A 26,149-nucleotide genomic window follows, 5' to 3' on the forward strand; every position below is an offset into this window, starting at 1 on the left:
CACTGAGAAGGTTTTTAAGTGACAGCTGGGCTGGCACAAGGTCTCAGGAGGGCGCGAAACTGTGGATGGGTGCTTGCACAGGCTCTGCGACCACCCACAGCATCCTTGACTTCAGGTATATTTATTTTGGGCTGCAGAGGGGTAGGGAGAGAAACATTTGGCTTCATGTTGAAGCAGTTGGAGTTTAAGGCAGGGCAGCAAGTGATCAGTGGTAGGATCAGACTCCTACATGTACTCAAATTCTCCTGAAGTCTTGGCTGCGGTTAGCCATTACTTTATCTTCAAATAACTCACATCAAAACACCCCACTGTAACGCTGGGTTTGTTGGTGAACTGGCTCCTTTGGGTCCACCCTGAGCCCTTTCGCCTCCTTCAGCCCCGAGCAGGGGACCTGTGGCATAACCCCGGGATCAGCCCAAGGTTTTGGGTGCTCCCGAACCTGTCGGAGGTTGTAAGCTCTCTTTGGGATCCATCCTGGGAGGCATTAGCTTTCCGTCTGTCCTGGCTGCAGTAACAGCAGTGACATGTTGTAAGAAGCTGCAGAGGACAAGATGAGAAAGCGAATACTTTGAGGCACTTTGGAAGGAAAGTGAGTTCATGAGGAGCCGGTGATGTTTCTACCTGTTAGAGGAGTCTGTTCCAAGAGCAGGATCCGCCTTGGGCAGCCACAGAACAAAAGCCGCTGATTTGTACTGAGTCTGGTCCATGGCAGGAACAGGATCGGGTGAAGTGACTCCCTGGCAGGGCAGGGACCAGCACTGACAGTGCTGCAGGTCCTCCCAGGGCTGAAACTTCTGCAGTAACGTGACGGTGGGGACGGCGTGGGACCGCAAGAGCGCAAAACCTTTTGAGGAAGATGGTGCATGGTGATACTCAGCAGACAGCAAAGCAAAAACACCCAAAAGCAGAAAGAGAGGGGGAAGTCCACTTACTCACTTGAGCTGCTGATAACCTAGAGGATGCTGCGAGCGTGCGGGAGCCAGGCAAAGGGATACCAACCCCCGGCACTCCTGCCCGCTGAGATTTTTCACGTGGTAATTGAACCCCTTCCCCAGAAAGGGTCTGGTGGAGGACATAGGGACCCTTCCCGTTCCTTAAAACACCGGGTTCTGGTGGATGCTCCAGCAGATGAAGCAGGATCTGCTGGGGAGAGGAGAGGTAACAAGAAAGGGGACTTGCTCCTCTTGTCCCTTCACCACAGACAATTTCTCATGTGCCAGTGCAAAAGCAGAACCCACTTTGATTTACCAAGTCTCCGTACAACATGTGTGTGTGCAGCCCTCAGCTGCCCACGCTGGGGACGCACCGAGGAGCCCGAGTGCCTGAAGGCAGCGTGGCACATAACAGCTCTCCTGGGCTGCTGAAAGCACGAGGAGGAGGAGGAGGAGGAGGAGGAAGAGGAGGAGGAGGAGGGTCTACTGAATGTCAGCGACGCCTGGGCACGTCATGAGCTTCTTGCAGAGGGGCAGGAAGTATAAAAGAGAGAGTTTCCCAAAGAGGGTCTCTGGTGGGAGCTGCGGCGCGTTGGGGCTGCGCTGGAACATACGATGCTCTGGCCAAGCCTGTGACTTCATCTCTGCTTGAAACAAGACCATGGACGGTGGTGAGTACCTGCTCCGCAGCCTCCGGCTTTGTCTTCGGCTTTCCTAATAATGCCCAAATTCACACCCTATGACACAGGGATGAAGCACTTTTAACAGAGTATTTAAACAATATAAAAGGCTTTCATATTCCTCATAATTGCTATTAAAAAAAAAGAAAAGCAATGTTAAAAAACTTCAAATGAATTGCTTCAGAAAGACACACAAAAAATAGGCTTGGAGGGGATTTCAAAGGGGTATTCTGTCCCAGAGCAGATGAGTTCTGCTATAATTCATACCTTTTCTTCCAGCTTCTTAAAAAAAAAAGAAAACCGAAAAAAAAAACCAAAACAGAGAGAGACAGTTCTGTCTCCTTGGGAATATTTTAATTCAGTGAAGAAATCAAGGAATTAGGAGCAACCATATCTGAGGTTATTGTTGGCTAAGTCTGTCCAGTCTTATGCAAATTGTTTCTATTAATGAACATCTTCCCTGCAGCGACAAAACTTTGCTGCAGAAGTTATGGGTTTGTGTTTGCTGAGGGCTGGAACAGCCCCGAGTGAGTGCCCTTGTCCGGGTCCATGTTCCCATGGATCATCCCATCACGGAGAGCACGGAGAAGCGCGAGTATGCGAGAGAAGCCTCTTCTCTTTGGCATTTGACATCCCGTTAGCCCGGGAGGCACAGGACAGTTTGTTTCTCTTTCTAATGGAAGTTTCAGACTCTCTTTTGCCGTTTATTGTTGCTCTCTGACACCCAGTGCTCTGTGGGCACCAGCTCCCAGGAGCTGGAGTAGGTGGGCGGCCGGAGGAGGGACCGGCACTGCAGGTCAGAGATGTGGCAGACGAGATGCAGGCTCTTCTTTCCTCTAAGGCTACATGACTTATTCCTTTTTTACTTGGTTTTGGGGTTTTTTTATTGCTCCAATATTTGCAAACGCTGATCCTAGTGCGACCGGGGGAGTGCAGGGAAGAGGGAGAAGTGCAATAGCTCGGGTGGGTAAGTTAGTATGTAACCAGATCACCCAAACTGGGTTTGATATGCCCAGTCCCTCCCTAAGGCAGAGAGCGCGGTCAGCGCTGCAACGGGGATGGTGAGAGGGATGGGACAGTAGCCACAGAGTTCATCCCAGTAAAGCCCCGTTCCAGGTGCAATGAATTCAGTTTTGTAACAGGATGAAATGGCAGGTGTCACTGCTCGTCTCTGGGACGTTTTCAAACCAGAGCTTTAAATTAACCGGGACGCGAGAGGCCTCCCCGGGCTGGGAGGTGTGGATGTCCTGTGTGAAGTGTTGCCGGCAGAGCTGGAGACGGTCTGTGAACACACCGAGATCTGCGCGCCAAACTGCCTACTGGTGCCTTAGGCCACGGCACACGAATGGGGAGCACTGCCCTCTCCTTTTCTGAAGACATCAAGATGCAAAAACTTAAAGTGACTCATGCAAAATCACACAGGGAGCCAGTCTGGTACAGCTGGGAAAATAACCGCTTTTTCCTATCTTTGTCCAGTGTTTCAGCCCCCCAAACTCATCCTCATTTTTGCCCCCAAAGCTCTCCTCCTTTTCCAGGCAGGGATTTCACCCTCAGTTTTGCCCCCAAAGCTCTCATTTCCCAGGCAGGGATGTGTCCTCTTGCAGGCCTGCAGAGATCTGGGGACTCAGCAGAGGTCTGCTCCCTGGGCAGTGCCTGAGCCTGGGGCCATGCGCAGCTGGAGCGAGGAAGGGGGAGCTCAGGGTCTCCCGGCCCCTGAACTGACGCCGGGAAAAGCAGCCGGGGGTGCAGAACGCCCCAGCAGCGCAGGCTGGAGGCACCGGGTCCAACGGAACCCACCAGGCAGGAGCCGGGGAGAGGCAGAGGAGGCTTCTCACAACGCCTCCTCGCAGCTCCTGGCCATCAGTGGCTCAGGAAAGCCCTGAATTTTGGGATCCCTGCATCCAAGCCAAGGCACCGTAGCCCAGCCGGACCTGTTCACCACGCACCACTCATCGCATTTAAACTCTCGGCCTCTGCAACACCACGCGGGTGCTCCGGGGGTTTCTTGTTTTAAGGGGGTCAGTACATGGGGGCACAGCTGTTACTCTGATGTAATGAACTGGTAAAGGTTAATTATGACAGGAAAAAGAAAGAATTAGTGAAAAGGTGACTAAAAGAGTACGGCAATTTTCCTGCTTTGGGTTTTTTGTCCTACTATCATATTTTAGAGGAATATTCCAAAAGAAGTATTTCCCAGCACTGAGAGATGCACAGCATTATTGTGACACAAGAAATCTGATTGGCTCACTTAAGAACGAATTTTTTAACTTGCTTATCTCTGCTTATCTCACCTTTTGATTCACAATTTCCTAAAAGCGGTAGAGGCAGATAATCGCTAACTTTCTTCTGTAACAGATCTATGAACACATGAAATACAAGTATGACTTCAGTTTCACTGGATTTATTCACTCCTGAAATGATGGTATCTTTCCTCTGCCAGTTGAGAGAAGTAGAGGGGAAACGGGGGGGGGGGAGGAGAACAGACACTGAGCTCTTAACTGCCAATAGTCATTATATCATTTAAGTATGATTAATTTTTCTCAGAAATATCCGGTTCTTTCCCTAAAAGCCTACTATAACTGATGCTCAAGAGGCGCCAGAAACCGGTACATGTTTAAAGACATAAACAGTAGGTTACTCACTGCCTATAGATGTGCCGAGGTGCTCGAGACTGAAACTTTTGCTCTGCAGTTCTGGCCACCAGAGAAACAGTCTGTCCCCACGAGGGTTTAGCCAGAGCAGCTCTGCTCGCCTTCGCCAATACTCCCTAAAGCATTCCCGACTCTTGCTTCCCACTTTGTGCATCCCTCAGCACCCGCAGAGCCGAGCGGCCGCTGGCTCCGGGTCTGGGTAGGACCTGACCTCGTGCTTCATTCCGCAGGATTTTCCCCAGTTTTAACCATCCCGTATGGTCGTGTTCCTGCTCCTCTTTCCTCCTCTGGGTAGACTTTCTGCTACCAAATATTTCTCACCGTCAGAAGCTTTTCTGGCCATACCTGGGGGGGTTTCACTCAGCTTCTTCCATATCTCTCAAGATTGGCTGAGGGAGATGCAGATAAACTGGATGGGATTCATCCAGTTGACCCCACAGCATGGACGAACTGCATCCCAGATGCCGCAACAGCCCCCTTTCTTTCCCTTTGCCCTCGAGGGAGCCGACACGGCTAACCAGACGTCGAGGGCCAAAGCTCAGTGGGATGAATCCCACCCTTGTGCCTACTCTATGGAGGAAGAGTTTCAAAACCGGTGGGCTGCTGTCCCCTCTCCCCACACCAGCAGCAGCAGCGAGCAGACCCCTTCCCTTTTCCATTCGCACGGAGCAATTCTCCTTTCCACCTTTTCCCAGGTCCCACGGGACAGGAGCGCGCTTTCGAGAGCCGCAGCAAAGCGGTGCAGCACCAGCCGAGGGACACGGGGCTCTATAACATGTCCTGACTCATTTGCTGTAATGGGTTTTTGTTGTCTTTTTATAAATGAGGTTTCTAGTTCAAGTGTTTGTGGGGACTTTTGAGAAAGGGGTTTTTTCTTAATATTTTGAGGAACAAAACTTCAGGAAAATACCCACAGCAGAGAACTGTAAGAGGGAAAAAAAAAAAAAAGAAAAAGTAAAGCCAGCTACCTAAAATTGCCTATTAAACTCCAGAGCATGTCTCATTTCCTCTCTGCAACCCCTTTGCTTCTGCTCCCTCCTCCCCCCCGCCGCTGCCCCGGACCCCCTCGGAGCGCTGCGGGGAGAAGTGAGTTTCGTCCAGTCTGCCCGAAACCGGTGACGCAGGGACTGGCTCAACAAACTGGTGCGGGAAGACCACAAGGCTGCAGTGCCGCTCTGGTTATGCCTCTGCAAATGCGTCAGCTGAGGGGGGGTGGGGGGGGGTGGAGGCAGAAAGAGGGGGAGAAACCGTGCAAGCTTTTTTTATATTGAAAAATCATCTGACATTTAAGACACCTGAAACAGCAACTGAGAGGAAAGACAAAAAAAAAAAAGTGTGAAATCTTCAAAGGAATGATTCTTAGCTGAACTGTTTCAGGATCGTTAGTTGAGTCACTTATCAGCCCTATTTCGTTAGACACTTCATGGTGTGTTAAGAAGAAAAAAAAAAAAAGGAAAAAAAAAAAAAGAACAGCAACTCGCCACCAGGGCTGTGCAGTCATGACATTTCAGATCAAATAGGGGCTGGGCTGGTCCTGGGGCTCGAAGGGGAGATGCAGAAAAAGCAGGGGAAGAGGGTCCCATGCCTGGGGACAGGTGCCCTGCGCTGGCCGGGCGGGTGCTGCAGCCCGGCACTAGGCGGCACCGTGTCCTTGGCGAGAGACCGAAACTGCCAAGAGCAGGGCACCCATGGAGCCGGCTTCAGGGTGCTCCCTTTCCCCTGCGGGCTGGGTGGCTCCTCTCCCCTGCCTCCCTTCTGGACAGCCCCCCGGCCCCTGCCCCTGACCTGGGCCAGCAGAGGGAATTATTGCTCTGGGCTCCCCGGTTCCAGAAGGATGGGGAACTCCTGGAGAGGGGATAGCAAAGGGCTACCGAGATGCTGAGGGGACTGGAACACCTCTCTGATGGAGAAAGGCTGAGGGATTTGGGTCTCTTCAGCCTGGAAAAAAGGCGACTGAGGGGGGATCTTATCAACGTTTATAAATACTGAAAGGGGGGGTGTCAGGAGGATGGGGCCAGGCTCTTCTCAGTGGTGCCCGGGGACAGGACAAGGGGTAACGGGCACAAACTTGCCCCTGGGAAGTTCCATCTCAACAGGAGGAGGAACTTCTTTGCTGTGAGGGTGGCAGAGCCCTGGCACAGGCTGCCCAGAGAGGTGGGGGAGTCTCCGTCTCTGGAGACATTCCAACCCCGCCTGGCCGCGTTCCTGTGCCACCTGCTCTGGGTGACCCTGCTCTGGCCAGGGGTTGGAGGGGATGATCTCTAGAGGGCCCTTCCAGCCCCAGCCAGTCCGGGATTCTGTGATCGTCCACCAACAGGCACAGGCAGACCTAAGCACCAACACCAGGAGTCCCCTGGAAACCAGGCTATGAAGAAGGTGGAATAGAAGACTAAAGACTCCAATGGCTGGGGGGTTTTGCAGAGGTCAGGGACCCCATGCCTGTGTCCCAGGAGAGCAATTACAGTCTAGGCTTGCTTAAATTCACCCAACACATTTAAGTGGTTTGGGCTTTCAGTGTATTTCCTGCAGCTCAACGGGAGAGATGGCTACGCCAGATGCTCAAACCTCCTCCTGCAGCCTGGGACTGGCCAGGGTGAAAGCCCTTGGACACACAGAAAATACAGACAGAAGCATTTAGCCAAGCTGCCCCCTCACCCCTCGAGCCCAACCTCAGCATACTCCACTCCTGAGCGTACACGGCACTAACGATGCACTATTACGCTTTTCAGATTCCCCCAGGAGGATTCAGAGAAGGCGAGGGGTGTATGAACACAACCAAGCACCCAGCTGCATGAGTTTAAAAGATGAAAATAAGGGGGAAAGGCGAGGCACAAACTGCTATGAAACATAGTGGGAAGCTCGCGTACAGGCTCTGGGGATGAGAAGTACAAGTTTTTTCACATGTGCCTGAGGATCTCTCACCCACACATCACCACTCACATATAAACAAACATCTCTCTTCACAGACACCAAATAACACCATTTCTGTTATTAACGATGCTATTGCATCTGGCAGAGCGGGGAGACTGGCACAACGGGTGCAGTTACCTGAAGTAGTGGAAGTTCATCATCCCGGTCCAGAGCAATACCCAAACAGGAGACTGGCCGAGCAGGGAAGGACGCAAAGGGGCTCTGCAGAGAAACGGTGCAGAGCTGTGTACAACAGACTGCTAAGCACAAGGGGGGCAAAGGAATCAGCTAAACGTATGAACAACCAGGCCATGAGGAGAAAGCCACGCTCCCTAAAAGAAATAGGCGGCTGAAATCCAAAGGCATCTCCCGCCTCTGCCCCAGCCTTGCTCAGGGACCCTGGAGCAGATAATCAGCAGGGAACCGAGGGGCTGCGGCACGGGGAACCAGCCAGTGCCTGGAGAGACATCCTGGGACGAGGAGCGCAATGCTCGGAACAGCCGATGCCAACCCTCCCTCAAGGAAGGACAAACGTGCTCACACCAGCACGGGCAGGGGCGAGGGCTTTCTCACAGTTGCCAGATCACCTTCTAGCTTGAGCAACTTCCAGTTGCAGCTGCCTGAGGTAGATGCCAGCATGTGCTTTAAATAGAGCGAAGAGAAAGCTTTCGCTGACCTCTATGCCTCTGCTAACCACAGCAGGAAGAGCTGTTCGTCTGAGATTGCTCTCACCATTATCACATCTGGCTCTGAATTTAATTTTTCCTCCCAGCTGTCAGCATCCTGTATCTCCACATCCAAAGGCAGCAGAAGCCAACTCTGACATTTAGAGACAAGCAATAAATTTCAGGCAGCTTCAGTCATGTATATCCTGCAGGGAGCAGAGCTTTCCTGTTCTGCTGCCCGTCACCGCGCTGTCAGGGAACAGCTGGGCCAAATTTATTGCGCTCACAGCTGCATGGTTTTACACGGGTTGAGTACGCTACACCCTCACGGCTCAGAATAAGGCACAGGAGATGGGATGCTGACTGCCTGTAGGAAAAAAAATAATGTATAAAATAAAAATGGTTACACTGTGCACGAGTTAACTGTCCTTAGCCATCAGCCTTTACAGATGAAACTGGAGGGGTCAGACGCCTGAGACTTATTCTGTGCTCTGACAGTCACTTGTTACGTTAGCATCGTCATCGTGTTTTAGTTTACCCAACTGTGGGAAGCTTTGCAGGGTTGAGAATGCCATGGTCAAGTACGCTACCGCGGCTTTTTCGAAGTGAGCATCATGTGGAAACCCCCACCTAACCACTAACACTAACACAGTGTCTCCTTCTTCCATAGGCAAGCGGTTACAGATCACCCTTGTTTTCAACCTTCTTCTAATTTTTCAGGTAAGATGTTAAAAACAACATCACTGAAATCCAGCTGCATTTGTGTTGTGGGTAAAGAGAGATCTCGAGAACTCTGACAGGCAAAAAGCAGCCACCCACGGCCTGCAGAGCTGTGTGGGGACACGGCCGCTCGCAGGGTGGGCGGCGAGGCAGCAAAGCAGTGCTAGAAGCCAGGGGAAAAACAAACAAAAGGAACGAAAACAAAGAGAAAACAGAAACAATGACATACGCTGTGCTTTTAAGATGCCCTGGGCTGTTAGAACCAAGTCCCACTCTAGCACCAAAATGAGCATTTTCAGGAAAGACAAGAGCACCCTACACTGAGCGTTCGTGAAGAGCCAGCTCCTCACTCTTTGGGAATAACCTGCTCAAAGTGCTGGGCTTTAAGTGAGGTCGGTGTGGGAGAGCTGACGGGCCCGAGGAGGAAGAGTTCAGCATCTTCCTCTGCCTGCTCCTGCTCGGAGCGAGTCCGAAGCAGGAAGAAGACCCCAAAGCACCGAGCTGTGCCGTGACCTGCCCGTGCTCCCACAGCCACCGGAGCAGCCGCCGCCGCGCCACGGCCCCAGCTCCGGCTCTCCGAGAGGCTCGGCAGCGCAGGGAGAGGTTTGCAGCCTGCTTCTTTTCCCTTTCACTTCTGGCGGCATGCCTCCGCAGAGCAGGCAGGATGTGGTGAAAGCCAAGCCTGCCCGAGATGGAGAGCGCGCGAAGATACTCGGTGATAACAGGCAGAGGTATCCAGGGGAAACCTTTCATCTCTGTGCAATGGAGAGAAGGTGCTGGAGACTAATAAGTCACAGAAAAGCAGGGCACAGATACCACAGGCTCACTCTGCCCTGTAGGTTATGGCAGTGTAGGAAGATGAAACGAGAATAATCAGAACTTAAATCAGGGGCAGGGGCCTGAATGAGACACTGGCAACGTGTCCGCGCCAGCACGGTAACAGTTTCCTGCTTCACTCGCTGCGTTTCCTCCCCGTCCCATTGACACCTCTATTCACCCAGCAGAGAAACAGCCCAGCGAGCTCCGCTTTGTCCTCCCTTCCCCCTCGCCGGGGCACGGAGCGGCAGCAGGACAGGGACACCCGGGAGGACCCTGGTGCTCGCCGTGCCATCCTGCTGCCGGTTACGGACACAACCGCAGCAGCCCTCTTCAGCGCTGTCACCGGCGAGAAGGGGACGTGAGCAACAGGAGTATCTCGGATGGGAGAAGGGAGGGAATACTGGGGCTAGAAAATGCCTAATGAGTCGAGTCAGTCAAGAGGAAATGCTGTCCCTGCCGAGAGAAGGAGAATGCTGAAAGATGTATTGTTTTTACATTTTACCCGACAGCTGACTACGTACATACAGCTGTACATGGGGCCTGAAACAGCCTGGAAAGCAGCCACGCGCTTGAGAGCTTGCAGGTGTTACTTTGGCTGAGCACTAAACATTTCTTGTGGAATTCCCACTCTGAGCCCCAAAAAAAACCCAAATCCCACATACTTATGGGAAACGTTTTCAGCCACGAGACCTCACCAACTCTGTTTGTGATGTTGCCATGAGCCAATGCTTGGGAACTCCCTGGGACTTCTCTGTGGCTGGGTGCTCCTGCCCGGCCAGCACCCGGCTCCCTTCCCAACATGGCCATGGAAGGGCACAGTACCTCTCCCAATACACTCTTCTCTTCTTCTCTGTTCTAGTTTTGCACCGGGAACGTCACCTACGACTATGACTCCAACACCACCATCGACTACAACCTGTTTGAGACCCTGTGCGAGAAGGAGGAAGTCCGTAACTTCCGCGCTGCCTTCCTCCCAGCCATGTACTCCCTCATCTGCTTCACAGGGCTGCTGGGGAACGGGCTGGTGATGCTCACCTACATCTACTTCAAGAGGCTGAAGACCATGACAGACATCTATTTGCTGAACCTGGCTCTGGCAGACATCCTCTTCCTGCTGACCCTCCCCTTTTGGGCCACAAGCGCAGCCATGCACTGGCTTTTTGGGGAGTTTGCCTGCAAAGCCGTCTACTGCATCTGCAAAATGAGTTTCTTCAGCGGCATGCTGCTCCTCCTGTCCATCAGCATCGACAGGTACTTTGCCATCGTTCAGGCTGCCTCAGCCCACCGCTTCCGTCCCCGGATGATATTCATTAGCAAGGTCACATGCGTCCTGATTTGGCTCCTGGCCTTCATCCTCTCGATCCCTGAGCTGGTTCACAGTGGTGTAAATAACTTGGAAGAACATCCCCGTTGTTCCATCATCGCTAACGACTTGCAGACCTTCAACACTGGCATCAAAGTGTCCCAAATGGTTTTTGGCTTCTTAATTCCCCTACTGGTCATGTCTGTCTGCTACCTCATCATCATCAAAACATTACTCCAGGCCCGCAACTTTGAGAAGAATAAAGCCATCAAGGTCATCATCGCTGTGGTAATTGTCTTCGTTGTCTTCCAGTTGCCCTACAACAGCGTCATGCTGGCCAAGACCATCTCAGCCTTCAACCACACCAGCTCATGCGAGGAGAGCAAGAAGCTTGACATGGCGGATGACGTGACCTACACTCTGGCCTGCTTCCGATGCTGCCTCAATCCTTTCCTCTACGCCTTCATCGGCGTCAAATTCCGCAACGACCTCTTCAAGCTTCTGAAGGAGCTGGGCTGCCTGAGCCAGGAGCGCCTCTGGCAGCTCTCCACCTGCCGCGAGAGCAAGAGGTTCTCCTTTGCCATGGAGACAGAGACAACCACCACCTTCTCCCCATGAGCCGAGCTCCAGGCAGGCTTTGACCAAGCTGGAATAGTTTTGTACACTTTCTCTATTCTGAATTATTGGTAGAGCGAGACCTGCCACTACCATAGGAAAAGCAACCGTAAGAGGAAAACCCAGGAGCCTCCCCGTATTTCAGGCAACGCGCACTGCTAGCCAATACTCCTGTGGATGGCGAGACTCCAATAAAGCTGTGACTAAAGCAAAGCAAGGGAGAAGGTGACCAGTGAGTCTAGAATTTATCACGTCATTTCACCTTTATTTTAGTCTTTCCTAGTCAAAACAAGAAACGCTCAAAATAGAACATTTTCCCTAAAAGCGACAAATACCAAGAGAAACAGACATTTGTGCAACAGAATTGCTTGTTTTAGAGCTGAACTTCCGAGACCATCGTCCTTGCTTTGAATGTTGCTTTTAACAAGACTACATATTGCTCTTCCGTACCTACAGAAACGATGCCTGTTGCACCGATTCAGTCTTCAAGACAAAACAGCACCAGCAGCCTCAGGCTCCAAGCTTAATCCAATACGCAACGTAAGCTGTGAAGTATCCTGGCACACAACACTCTGCTCTGCCTTCCCCCCTGAAGTGAGAAATTTCCATAACTAATATTAAATCTAGACGTATGAGATACATAATTTCAATAACTTTGTATATTATGGTGGCAACTCATATGTTTGTCAGGAAAAGTACAAATTCCACTTCATTTCTGCCTGTATCTGGTGTTTCACCTATAAAGAAGGTGCATCCTAAGGAGCGCAGGTTGTTCCGTCCCAACATTGACTTGAATTCTTTAGAAATGCTGCTTCCCTCTGGAAAGAAGGTCTCCTTTAGCTTCTGAAAGGACATCTGCCCACACAAGGCCGACGCAGGGGTATCTAGCACAGTTTAGATTCAAACTTTTTTGCACAAAGACAAATCAGTTGCAAACAACCAACATCCTTCCAGTCACCAAGCCCATGGGCCAACCACTTCAGCCTGCCAGGATCTGAAGCTTGCTTGTACTTAGCTCTGTCGGCTGCTGCGGACACGGTCTGCTGACTTTCACAGATGCCTGGGGGCCTTCTGCGCTATTGCTTGCTGACCTCAAGAGATAAAAACGAATGTGGGTTTTCTTCTCCCTTCCCAATCAACATGTCTTTCTCGAAGGACTTCAGCAGCTGGCTTTTCAGTCAGATATGTATTTCACTTATAAGCTATTGGAAACGTGTTTTGTATTCGTACTGTCAGTGCTGATAAAGATGCCATTCGCTGCAGTTTGATGTTAATGCAAAGGACAGTCACGTGTTGAAGATTACTGCCAGGGTCACGTACTTGAAAGGAACATGGCAGCTGAACAACAGATTACTGTCATGTAAAATAAGACCTTGAAAAGAAGCCCAGAATGTCATGCCAGTTGGTGCATTTACTAGAAGAGCAAAGATTCCTACCGACAGATGAATACCCTGGGAACTGCTGTCATGGGACATCTGAGTGTCAACTGGGGAGGAGTTGCTGCAATTGTCTGTGCATATGGTACTGACTGGCGTGCTCCCACCCCCGCAGCGCAGAGCCAGATGCCAGCGGTGAAAGGTCTTGGCCAGGAGCCGCTCCGGGTGCTGGGCAGGAGCGGGCTAACTCAGCCGGGACACGGCACCTCACCCTCCAGAGAGCACCTGAACGACTCGCTGGAGACTTTAAGGCGTGTTCCCGTGAACGTATAGCGCAAAACACACTTACTAAAAAGACATTTATACTCTTTTTCAATATCACACGTGGATCCATTAGGAGTGATACAGGGAACAACTGTCTGGATCATAGGTCAAAAAACATTGCTTTAGAGACCCGAGAATTAAAATCAGCCTTCCAAGGCAAGAATTCAATTAGCTGGTTTTGAGACAATGTTGCCAGCTATATAGCTGCCTGCCACCACAACTAAATACATTCTTCTTCATCAGCCATTTGGCTCTGGGGTATGGGATTTTGCCAAGAGCTGGGATTCAGGAAGAAAGCATGTTCTGCTCCGCATTACCCGTCTACGCTGAAGTACAATCCCATCCAACTGTTTAACGCGTTTTCTTTTCTAACGCCCATGTAACATGTACAGAAGTGCTGCTTCTCTGTCATTTGAAATGGGGGGTTACGACTGACACTCAGTAGTCATTTGTTCTCGGTTTGTTCCTATAGTCCTTCCGCCAGCAAGACACTCAGCTAAGGAGAACTTTGCCAGAGCAAGGAGTACCCATAACACAGGGTCTTTTTAGTTTTCTTCAACAGTAACAATATATTCTTAATGTATATTCATATATGTAAAGCTGCTTTACAGAGAAAAAGTTAAATATGTATGTGAATGTACCCTGAAAATACACTGCTTTAACTAAAACTTTTTATGCAAAATACATTCACCTAACTTATTCTAGCGAGGAAAATTGCTCCACCAAAACATGCAGTTGTACTTGTCTCTTGTTTGATAAACTCCCCTTCCACAAACTGAGAAGTCTTCAGGTGTTTATTGACGAGGTGTATTCTAAATAGGAAAACACGCAGCTGCTTCTACAGGAATGAGATACCAAAAGCATCACCTGGGACAGCTGCGTCTGGTGCCATCTCAATGAGACAGCAGTGACTTCAGAGTGCATAGCTTTTTTATTTTTCAGAAATTTAATGGGCAGAAGAAATTTGCCACTTGTTGAGATGAATCATGTTAACATTGGCCTAAGATCCGAACTTGAGATTCCCCACTGAAGTCTGAAAACTGATTGTATTTTGCTATTTGTGGAAAATAAATTATAACAATTTTTAAAAATACCTTTGTTTTTCCCTTGTCTTTCCTCCACAGGATGTATCGTAATAGTTGGTATCATATCATTCTGGTCCTACCAGGAGCTGTTTATAAGCTTCATATCATAATAGCTTCATATCAGTACTGCCCTGCAGGAATAGAAGCAAGTAAAATAAATTAATTAGAAAAAAAAGAGTTGCTTTACTGCACCTGTTGAAGAATTATACAGTGAAAGAGTCATTATCGGATTAAGTAGTAGTCTTTATTTTAACTACTAACCCAACTGCCTTAACACTGCTCCACCACTGGACGTACCTGATGGCTGCTTATCAATGTTTATGTAAAAAGCCTTTCTTTTGTAACATTCTGTTGTTCACTTTTAAATTAAAACAAGCCAGTATCGCAATACCACATTACTGTGCAAATCGCTCATGGGGAGAGGCAGCGACCGCAGCTGCGGTGGCTGGGACACCTCCAGGGAAGGTAAGAGCAGTCACAGCCGTGCTAGCAGAGATGAGCTTCCTAGTCCAGCTCTGCAGCTCCAACAGGCCAACGCGGCACAATTAACATGCGCCGGACGTTTCTTCCTGACCTCCCCGGTTAGGTTATGCCTCGAGGCACACGGGGACGATCAACATCCTTTACAATTGCAGCCATGGAACCAAAGAGGAAGGTACCTCAAAGAAAACCCAAAGATGTGAAGCTTCACATTTGAGCGCCAAAACAAAGGACCGTTTCTGCTTTCGCTACACAACGCGTGTCTGTCATGGTTTCTCCCTAGAGAGAAAGTATTAGGCTAGTTTCAGCATCCGGCCCAGAGGTTCAAGCAGCGATAAGGAGCATCTTAAGACCACGGCACCACAGTACAACTCAAGATAATAACAGTCTAAACCCAAAGCTCCTTAAATAAACTTTAGGTCTTGCTTACCACAACTAGGTCAGAAGTCTCAACTGCCCTGAGTCCAAGGAGCTCATCTGTGCAAGAGCTGAAACAGGAGCACTGAACCACAGCACACAAAATATGAAACAGAACTGGGGATTTGCAGAAAGCCACCACGCTTTTAACAGTTCCCTGTGCTTCTCAGAGGTGGCTGCAAACCAAGCTTTTAAACAGGAAAGTTCCCGAATTTTAAGAAAACAGACTCTAACTTACAACCCCGATTTAAACCAGTAAAACCCAGCCCACCAAGTAACAACCCAAAGTCACACTTTAGGCCATAAATACCCCAGCCAAACCACACAGAATCTCTGACAGAAAAAAAAAGAGGTGTATTTCTAGGATGGCTTTAACCCATTTTAGTACCTTTCACCAACAAGACAGGGAAAGAAGTTTCCTTTTACAGTTCACTGAGGGGCTGGGACTAACACCAGTTTTAAATCTTCTTTAGAAAGTCCATTTAAAAAGCCTGGTCCTTGTTACAGAAAAGGGCCACTGGTCTGCAATAAACTACATCAAAAGCAGGAGGGACACCTACCACCTAGTCACAGTCGCACGGGCTCCAGGTGGCTCCTGCGACCCCCGCAATCCCTTCTCCGAGCCCCTCTGGGAAACCTCTCCGGCGCTCAGAAGCCCTGGACTCCTCATTGCTCCAAATAAAGCATCACTGCTAATCATTCTCCTTCCCTGCCAATTCTTTACCTGTGCACGTGTGTATTTTTAAGTTACGGTTTAAAAGCCCTCGGTGACAAACAGATCTGGGCTGAGTGGGAGGTAAACTGGAATTAGGGGGAGGTAAACTGGAATGAGGCCTCCCTAAATGCAGTTGCTCCCATCCATCCCAGAGCAGGCATTGGTTTGTCCTCTCCCTTCGCGTGGTGTCCCAGCCACTGCTTCCCATCGCTTGCTGGTGAATCAACTGATTAATATGAGGGTGAAGGGGAAGCTCCTCCGGGCACGGCTGTGGCTTCTGATGTGCCACCTGGGCAGCTGCCGGAGGGAAGTCCTTGTCACCCTAAGAAAGAATGAGCTGGAGTTAAGCGAGGCAAACAAAACCTAAAAATAATGCACGTGGGTGATGAGGAAGGGTGGTGGCACGCTGCAACCATCAGAATAGCTGAGAGTGAGCTATGGTTTCCTCTCCCCACATCTTCTTTTACATGGAAAAACAAAGCAAACTCCTGTTCTGGGGGTGGAGGTGTCGTATCTTGAGGGAGAACTTCTTGCATGGCCAACGATCCTCCTCCCCAGCTTGCCAGCAGAGCTGCCTTGCCCGGGGGCCACCTACCCCAGAGGGACCAGGGGTGGGTTCTCACTCCACACCAGGGCATTTCTCCCCTCCTACCTGTGAGATGGATCTGGGGAAACGTAAGTCAGCTGAGAGCCCAGCTGCAGCTTGTTTGTACCACTACAAGCAGCTTTGTGACCCCAAAACGAGTAGATCAAAGGCCCCGACCAGACTGAAAAGCAGAGACTTTTGATGGATTAGAAGATGGCAGGACCAGCTCAGAGCATACTGTTGGCACAAAGGACGGGACAAGAACATGTAGGTGGAATACCAGGAAAAATAACTAGACAAATACACAGCATCATGACGCGTTTGGCGAGGGCGGCACAATCCACCACTAGCCCACCCTACCCTCCTTACAGCCCCCAGTGTGGTGGGAGCTTGCGTTGGGGGGCGGGAAAAGAGACGAGAATGGATGTGTAACATAACGAATAACCCTCTAGCTTCGGATGAGGCTGACCACAAAAACAGAAGATACACAAAGGGACAGGATCTTAACAGGGTTTTGCTGAGTTCTTCTTAGACTTACTTCTCAAAATGGGCAGTTTATTCCTTGTGGTGGTCTGTATTAACAGCTGACTGCACAGTACAGAAGGGTTAGAATGAGAAAGATGGAAAAAGATGGAAAAAAAGGTGCCTGACTAGAGGAAAAAAAAGATCACCTAGCAGTATTCACTCTCTACCAGCCCTTTTCCTGCTTGAACGCCCCTTTGGCTGGATGAGCCTCCGGACAGGCACTGCGCGATTCCACCCGAAGGACACATGGCCAAGAGTGTGCCCGTTTCCAGCAGTGGCACTGTAAGGGGAACACAAGCTCAGTCTGATCCAATGGTTAAAACTTCGGACAAGACTTAGAAAATAGGGGCCGTATCCCTGGCTCTGCTCCTCGGTGACCTGAGTCAGTCCTGTGCTTCTTCCCCCAGCACTAAAACAGAGATAAACCCTCATTTGTCAAGAGCAGTAAGAGGAGTCCTAGCTCTGCGCTGGTACCATGTGCGGGAGCCTTCCCGCCCTCGCGCTGAAACAAAAAAGGCGACCTCACGTGCTCAGCTTTTGCAGAAATTGCACGTTTTTGAGCACGGACACACCCAGCAGGCTAACCTGCCTCCAAGGTGCTCGGAAAGTTATTTTTCACTTTCGCCCTTCCGTAAGACCCCAGCTCTTCACAGAGCTAAGAGTATTACCCAAGCAGGGCATCAAACCTTCTTGATATTCAACAAACACCTGTCACTGCCACAGCTCGGTACAAAAATCTTATTCAGGTCTTAACAAGTACGGAGACTTTCGGTTCGCCTCCACCACATGCGCGGCAGACGCAGAGCCCATCTAAGCATGATCTCATATATTTGTCATTGCTGAACCCATGCAAATCCTCAGCTTGCAGGAACCGAAACTCTAACTTCCCTTCCTGCTGCTTTGTTTTTTTTTTTAATTCAATTGTCTAAAATAAGATACCAAGCAGATATTTACTTTCCTTTCTTTGCTGATGAATGCTGTTGCACAAAACCCTAATTCTTCAGTGATTATGTGCTTTATTGGGAAATTTCTGTGTCTGAAGGTCAATTCTAACATCTAAAATCATCCTGCAAGATGGAGGGGAAAAGGCCAAATAATTTCCAGTGCAATAAATAGTCCAAAAGTCCTTCCAGGACTCAGAGTCTGCGCACACCTCCCTGTACCAAAATCAGAATCTCCCATCGGTTCTAGTTCCTTCTTCTTTAACTAGGAGCATGGTCTATGATCCACGGAAAGCAACAGGAGCTTTCATGGAAAGCCTCTGCATTAGCTTGGGAGCTGGTATGAATTGTTCGTGTTACGGAAGAAGAGAGAGGAGATACACATGCCAATCCATCCCAACGCTGATATATAAATGTACGTCTGAAAAAACACAGGGAAGGGAAACCATTAGTCTGTGCTCCCCCAGGTGCCAAGAGCTCTCCTGGCTTTGCAACAGGAGCAGATGGATTTCACGTGTCTGTTGGGGGCTGAAGAACCCCAGAACCGCCGCAGAAGCCCCGGTGCGGTGACCGGACGGTGACAAACGCAGCTTCTTTCCAGTCCCCACCCATCCTCAAGGCTACGCAGCAGCGTAAAACTCAAAAGCTGCGCTCCCCTGGGACGATGTCCTGGTTTATATTTATCTAACGACCGAACTGCAAGTGGCCGAACGCTGCAGAGAAGGAAAACGGTGCTCTTAGAACGCTCTGAACCAACCAGGTAGTAAAACATGAAATCTTCGCAAGCAGAAGTGACTCACGAGTCAAAGTGCCTTTTCCAAAGAACCTTCAAGCCTTCATTTCCAGGAGACACTAGAGCTTTTACATTTCACACCCCCAACAAAGGCACCCTCTTTCCCACCCAGCTCTCTGAAAATGAAGGCGCTGAGTCGGACATCCAAAAAAACCTTTGTCTGACCAAGATATCCTTGGTGACTTCCTCAGAGCCGGATCCTGCAGGCCTTCTTGTGGTCTAGAAATTTAGGCATTCTGGTTTACCGACTTTAATTACAAGAAAAGTAAAGTAAATGTTCCCCGCTGCAGCAGGAGCGCCCTGCCCCACCGCAGACGGGGACTGGTGGGTACCACGGCCTCCGCTCTCTCCGGTTTATCGGTGTTATTAGCACAGGCAGCCAGCGCAACCTTGCAGGTTTCTATAGTATCCCCACCGCTTTGCATCTTATTATCAGGGAATCACCCATCTGCACGCGAACGTTAACGTGGAAGGAGGTGTGAACGCACACATGCGTTCATGTTTGCATACGTCTCCCAGCAGAACTGGTTTCGGACTCTGGGGGCTATCGCAGCAAAATTCAACACCACCAGAGCAAAATCTCACCGCCGGAGCTGCACAAATAGAAGCTCATGTTTTCAGGGGAGAGTTGACTGATTCCCTTGGAGATAATGTGTTTCTTCTTCAAACTTTTGGCCGCACCAAGCAGTGAGAAAGAATCTCTACCCCCGTGCCAGGGCAGGGAGGGGGAGAAGGAAAAACAAGTCTCTCTCTGGATGACTAACACAGCCAGCAGCAATTGCCACTCTGCAGCTCGGCCCCGCTCTTCACCAGGGAGTTGCACAAGACTCCTTTGAAGAGGTTAACACGTTCGCAGTCAGTTCTCCTCTGCCGTGCTGGAGGGTCACAGGTAGCGACAAGGCTTCTGCTCAAACTCTGTGACCTGACCGCACGCAGAGGGTGAGAGCCACTGCATGTCCCTGAGCTGCACCCCAACAGACGTGGCTTCCACCAGGTTTTGGGTGGGACTGCAGCAGACCTGGCGAGTAACCAGATCCTTACAAGACTCAGGAGAACATCTTTATTGCCAGCAGCTTCTGGCGGGCCTCCACACCCATCTACAAATGAGCAACCCTCACGTGCCAGCGCTGCCTGCACAACCTCACAAACAGCCGAGAGGCACGCAGCCGGAGACGCGGAGACCGTTTTGAAGCATGCTGCAGATAACAAACAACAGAAAAGGTCCCCACACCATCACAAGCAAGACCTGAAACGCTGCCAGAGCCCGCCTCCTCAGCTGGGCACACTGTCTGGGGCATCAGGAGGGCTGCAGCCCTTGGACGTGCTCCCACCACACCAGCTCACCCTGCGCCTGAGGAGATGGCAGAGCATTGTCCCCCAGCACCGCGGCCGTGCCGCATGGTTCTCCTGCCTGAGGGCCACCGCCGCTCCTGCACAAGAGGGCATGGAGACGATGCACTAGCGAGACACCAGTTCTGCAGAAGAGCTGCTGCTCTCTGGGGACTCAGGGCTCCCAGTACGTGCCCACCCCAGAGAACTGCTCCTGCGCTCCAGCGGGGAGCACACAGGGCACTGCAACCTGCTCTGCACCGGCTCACCCCGAGCAGCTCCCTGCTCCACAGCCCTGACCCGCTCTGCGGTGGCAGCATCTCCCTGGGGAGGTTTAGTCTTTCTCCCTCAGGATCACGGTTTCGCCAGCCCCTCAGGAGCAGTCAAAACCCAGCTGGGTCTCAGATGCATTGCAGATGAGGAACACCACACCTTCCCTCCAGCCCACACCAACCACGCGTGGTGGGAGACGGGTGGAGGGGAGCCAGATGTGCCCAAGACACCTCCTGGCCCTAACAAGTGGCCATTCGTTACAGATCCCTTACAACGCTCTGGGAAGGAGGGAAGTATCTCCTTGCCAAGCAGCAACGGTGATCTTCAGCTTGGAAATTAATTCCCTTTATAATCAGCAATACAAAAAGAGTGTTTCCTCACAAGGCATTTCCTTCTGCAGACATTCATGAAGTTTGTCAGTCATGGCACATGCCCTGAAACACACTATGAAATGAAGCTTCAGTGCCTAGTAACCAAGGTGAAAACACCTCCTTCCTGCAAGGGGAAGCTATCTGAAGACAAAAAATGCAGATTATATGCAAAGCTGGGTAACAGAAGGCACCCTCACAACACACTGGCACTGGCAACCTCCCCAGGCCCCAGCACCACCTCTGCAAAGACACGACAGCCCAGATGGGCTCCGAGTGAGCCACAGCACATCCAGAACAGTCCAAAGCCACTGTTCCCTTTTGGCTGTCATCACCACACAGCACCAGGGGCAGAAAGCTGTGATTTCTTAAGAGAGCGGGGACATGATCTCGTCCACGTCCTTCCCTCCGAGCTGCTCTCCTCTCCTCTTGCCTTCAGCCACCCAAGAGATGAAAAAACACCCTCTTCTTGGGCGAAGGCTCCCAGCCAAACCTCTGATCTCTGGTCACAACCCGGGTGAATCCGCAGGCGAACAGGACCAACCACAGCCCTCTCGTTGCGAGATGCTGACACCATGTGGGAAAGGCTGAGAAACGCTCCACCGCAGACACACCACCTGAGCCCACCGAGCCGGGACTCTGGGAAAAACTCAGGGAAACCTATCCCTGAAACCAAGGCGTGGGTTCAAATAGTAGTAGTTAATCACACTAGAGTCCTCTGTGGGCAATCAGGCTAAAAAGTAGCGTCATTTTAGTTTGGTTTCGTTTAAGTATACTGGAAGCGATTTTAAAGTGGCTTTGATTCACTTTCTTTTTACCTCTGAGCCTGACTGTCCCATGCCTTTTCCACGTGATTTCAATAATCAACTTCAAATGCTAGACTTCACACTGTTTCTCACATCTTCCCATAAAGATGTACCACCTTCCATTAGCTTCGTACCCAAATTTCCTAGACAACTTCGAAAAACATAGATGGCCTTTTCCAGTCAACTCCTGCCACTAACGACCCTGCGGGAAAGGGCGCTGCAGCTGCGGCAGAGCTCAGCTGCACCCACAGCCTCTTCCCCCGCGCGGGAGCTGTGATTTCTTCACTTTTTTAAAGTGAACTTTACAAAACGTGCCTTTTTTCCCCACAAGGCCTCATTCTGATTTTTAATCACTCCTCGATCTAACCCGTGGAGAGCTCGATTTCTGCTCTCACGTGCAGCTCCGGAACCTGCCCCTCGGCAGCAGCCCTGTGAAAACCGGCTGCTTGAGCATAACCGCAGCTTCTACAAAACAACGAGCCACATTCCTGGAGCCCCGCGCTGCTCACCGGTCACCACCAAACAGGGGACAGCCTTTGCCTCCAAGCTCTTGTCGGTGAACCAAGAAAGAACCCTGTCACTTCAGCCAAGGCTTCGCTTGATGACTCAAAACTTAGTCACTGTTGTGCAGGTGAGAACAAACTTAGCAGAGATGTAAAAGTTGCACCGTAGGAAAGCCACCGCCGGCAGAAGTTAGAACAGGTATTTGCACGGTACCTGTGCTAACTGCTGGAGAGCTTCTGTTTCCCTAAAACCCCACCGTACGAATTGCTGGCGTTGTATTATGGAGCAGTTCCTATATTTGTCAGGAAAAATGCACATGAAAACTTACAGAATTAGACTATTTCTCACATAGTGGAGAAACAGGCTTATTTCAGCAACTCTGCAGGGGAGGCGACCAAACCCTTTAGATGCTCTTCCCATGAGGCCTACGCTTCTGTGCTCCTCCAATATGCGTGAGCCGTAATTTAACTTTGTATGCTTTTTTTTTTTAACACTGGGGCAATTCCTGCTTTCAACGCGTACTGCAAAACTCCCACACCTGACCCGTTCCCAGCGCTCACATCCAGACGAGGACCCGCCGTGTGCCACCCTCCTCATCTGGGCAGGGGCTCCACCAGCTGAACCCCCAGGAGGGTCCATCGCCGCGCTCTGACACGCAACTGGCAGAAGTCGCTGCCTCCATTTTGCCTTCGCACAGGCTCATTGCAAACTGAAACCTGCCTGGCTCCATGTGGGTTGGCGCCGGTAATGCCTCTTTCCCCTGTTTGCATAGAAAAGAAGTCCTTTTCTTTGTGGCTTTCTGCAGAAGTTACATGAACAAAAACAACAAAGATTGCTCCACCTATGCAGACGGTTGTTACCTGAAAGGGATACAGCTCACAGCCCACACTCCACCCACCCAAACCTTAAAGAAATAAACATACAGTGACATAAAATCTGTTATCAAGGAAAGTTTCCCCACACCCCCTTACAAAAACACTTCAGTATTTTGTTCTCTGAGATGCTGCCAACTCGCTTCTCCCCCGCAAACCAGAATGTGTGCAACAGATAAGGAATCAGACATCCCTTTTGGGCCTTAACGATGTTTCGCTAGACATTTTCCAAAGACCATTAAAAACTAGGATACATACAGGAGGCAAAGAATTCCTGCTATTTTCTGAAAAATGCCCAAGCAGACCCCAAAAAATTAGCGATCCAATGATAAATGGAATGACAGCCTGTTTGTGCACCAGGCTGTGCCAGGGTAAGACAGCCCAGCGCCATCCTTCGAGGGTGACACTAGGTCTGCCCGCAGAGCAGCCCAAGGTCACGTTTTGAGCGTGAGTCCTACTGCCGCTCTGGAAACGTGGATTTTGTCACTGACATCCATCAAGCCCCCAGGGGCGGGCACAGTGCTGCGAGGCGAGCTGCTGAGACTACAGGACTGCAGTGGGTTGGCAGTAGGGAGTGGTGTGAGCCTGTTTGTCTCTGCTCTGCTCTTCTTCCAGCTGCAGAGAGACTCTAACCTGCTCCCACAGCTCCCATTTCAGTAAAGGTAATCCCTACGTGATTCCTGACACTGTCAGCAAATGCAGTGATGCTGAAGGACATAAGGCCGTCCCATCTCTTACCTGTCACACTCCCATTTGCCGGAGTCTCCTCTCCCAGGTGAAGTGCTCTCCACTGCTCTGGTCCTTCTGAACAAAGCACATCCACTAGCTTTCCCTGCAAAGTAAACATTTAAAAGCATTGGTTCCAGGTTTGACAGGCCCAGGACAGCAAAGCCAAACTGTGCCAGGGCTTTTCTCAACCACCCCTGACCTGGCACCAGCTTTCCAGGCGCTTTGGGGCTCTCCTAAGCTTTCCTACCCCAGGCTCTGCCTCCATCCTTGCGGCTTGCCTTCCTGAGCCATGGTGTGCCTTTATGAACCAATTCCTCCCCATTTCAATGAGTCCTGATCACTTCTTCCTCACAGGCTCTGAAGAAACAGCAGCCTGAACGCCTCAGCACAAAGAGAAGCTTGGGATCTGGTTCCCTTCCCAGCTTGCCTCCACATTCCCCGCATGATCCCAGACCAAACACTGAGGAACAGCATGTCTCAATTCCCAAGCTATAAAATGGGGCCATTAGCACTTAATTTCTCTCATCCATTGTCTGCCTAGATTGTAAACTCAGTAGGAAAGACTATGTGTTTGTACAGACTCTAGCATGAAAGAGCCTCCAGACATAAATGAAATATAAAATAATAAAAATAATTTAAAATCCCCAGCAGGCAGCTGTAGAAGTAGCAGGATAGAAGATAAACACATGCTTGCTTTTTACTGACAAAAATAAACACCCTCCAGGCAGTTTGGAGGCCGCTGAGCTCCATGGCGTGAGGTTTCTCATTGCTTTCCTGGGAAGGGCTCGCAAACGCACAGCCGGGGACGCCAGGGCAAATACCACCAGGGAGGTCAGGACCCCAATAACACCCCACCAGCCTCGTCCCCTCAGTACATCCTCCCCGCAGCATCCCAGGCGGAGCTCGCCACACTTGGTGAGACCTAGCTGCAGATGGGACAAAGAGATCATGAGACTGCCTGAGAAGGTAAAGGCACCTGCACCAGAACACCGGTCATCAAAGAGGACACGTAACCATTGAACAATTTGACTGGACAAGAGACATGTGCTTATTGTAGAATCATAGAGTTGCCTGGGTTGGAAGGGACCTTTCAGATCATCGAGTCCAAACATCAACCCGACAATGGCAAAAACCATCACTAAACCATATCTCTCAGCACCACGTCTGCCCGGCTTTTAAACACCTCCAGGGATGGTGCCTCAACCCCTTCCCTGGGCAGCCTGTTCTGATGCTTAATAATCCTTTCAGTGTAAAAATTTTTCCTAATATCCATCCTCTGGTGTAACTTGAGGCCATTCCCTCTTGTCCTATCGCCTGCTCCTTGTGAGAAGAGACCAACCCCCCCGGCTACACCCTCCTTTCAAGTAGTTGCACAGAGCGAGAAGGTCTCCCCTCAGCCTCCTTTTCTCCAGGCTGAACACCCCCAGCTCCCTCAGCCGCCCCTCACAAGGCTTGTGCTACAGACCCCTCACCAGCTCCGTTGCCCATCTCTGGACACGCTCCAGCCCCTCAATGTCTTTCTTGTCGTGAGGGGCCCAAAACTGGACACAGCGCTCGAGGTGGGGCCTCACCAGTGCCCAGTACAGGGGGACAATCACTGTCCCAGTCCTGCTGGCCACACTAGCGCTGACACAGGCCAGGATGCTGTTGGCTTCTTGTCCACCTGGGCACACGGCAGGCTCATATTCAGCTGGCTGTCGACCAACACCCTCAGGTCCTTTTCCACCAGGCAGCTCTCCAGCCACTCTGCCCCCAGCCTGGGGAGTCTGTGGGGCTGGTGTGACCCAAACGCCGGACCCGGCACTTGGCCATGTTGAACCTCACACCATTGGCCTGGGCCCGAACGGTTTGGGTTGGAAAGGACCTTAAAGATCACCCAGCTCCAACCCACCTCCCACCAGCGCGGGCTACTCCAAGCACGGTCCGGCCGGGCCTCCAACGCCGCCAGGGCCGAGGCCTCACGGGGCCTCCGGGCAGCCTGGGCCCGCATCACGTGCCCCCACGTGCAGTCACGTGCCCCCCCCCGCGCCGTTCAACACACCCGTGCGCACACGGCCACGCGCTACCACCTGCACGCGCCGCGGGCACCACTCCGCCCCCCCACCAGGCCCGGCCCGCACCTGCCGGCGCCCCCTGGCGGGGCGCGGCGGCAGCGGGACCACGTGACCGGGCGCGATCACTTCCCCTCCCTCGCGGGGGGGGTGCAGAGGGGAGGCCGCGCCATCCGCCCGCCGTCGGAGCGGGGAGAGGGGCCCCGCCACCCCCGCGGCTTGGAGCGGCCCGGCGGCTTTAACAGGAGGGTCCAGGGGGTTGAGAGGAAACGGCCGGGAGTGTGCTGAGGGGAGTGTGCTGAGGGGAGTGTGCTGAGGGGAGTGGGCTCGGGCGGCTGCCACTATGGCGGCCTCGGCTTCTCATGGGGCCCAGGTGCAGTGCGGGGCTGCCCGGGCAGCCGGTGGGGCAGCGAGGCCTTTGGGGGTCATGGTGGCCCCTCGCTGCTGCTGGCCCGTCTGTGGCGGTGGTGTCCCACCTTCCCCGCTGTAGTAAGCAGGGCTGCCAGGTAGGATTTAGTCTAGAAGGTCTTTATCATGCCTGAGAAAGCACAGGAGAGAGTTTGTCAGAAAAACAAAAGTGCTGTGGGCTGATGTGTCAAAGGGAAACTCTAAGCTGGGCTCCGTCAGTGCTGAGGGATGGGTCAGCTGGAAGAGCTGCACCTGGGTATTGGCGCTGCTGT

The 26,149-nt window shown here is 51.3% G+C and overlaps 1 protein-coding gene across 1 annotated transcript; it reads left to right on the forward strand.

The window, feature by feature from the left end:
- The first annotated feature begins 1,433 nt into the window (after positions 1-1,433).
- CCR7 (C-C motif chemokine receptor 7) lies at positions 1,434-14,063 on the forward strand. Its single transcript, XM_054224078.1, has 3 exons — positions 1,434-1,603; positions 8,509-8,558; positions 10,237-14,063. Exons 1-3 carry the CDS (start codon positions 1,594-1,596, stop codon positions 11,296-11,298), a joined length of 1,122 nt encoding a protein of 373 aa, XP_054080053.1. The 5' UTR covers positions 1,434-1,593; the 3' UTR covers positions 11,299-14,063.
- The last annotated feature ends 12,086 nt before the right edge of the window (positions 14,064-26,149 follow it).

The sequence above is a fragment of the Rissa tridactyla genome, chromosome 19 (genome assembly GCF_028500815.1).
Source record: "Rissa tridactyla isolate bRisTri1 chromosome 19, bRisTri1.patW.cur.20221130, whole genome shotgun sequence".
Classification (NCBI taxonomy): domain Eukaryota; kingdom Metazoa; phylum Chordata; class Aves; order Charadriiformes; family Laridae; genus Rissa; species Rissa tridactyla.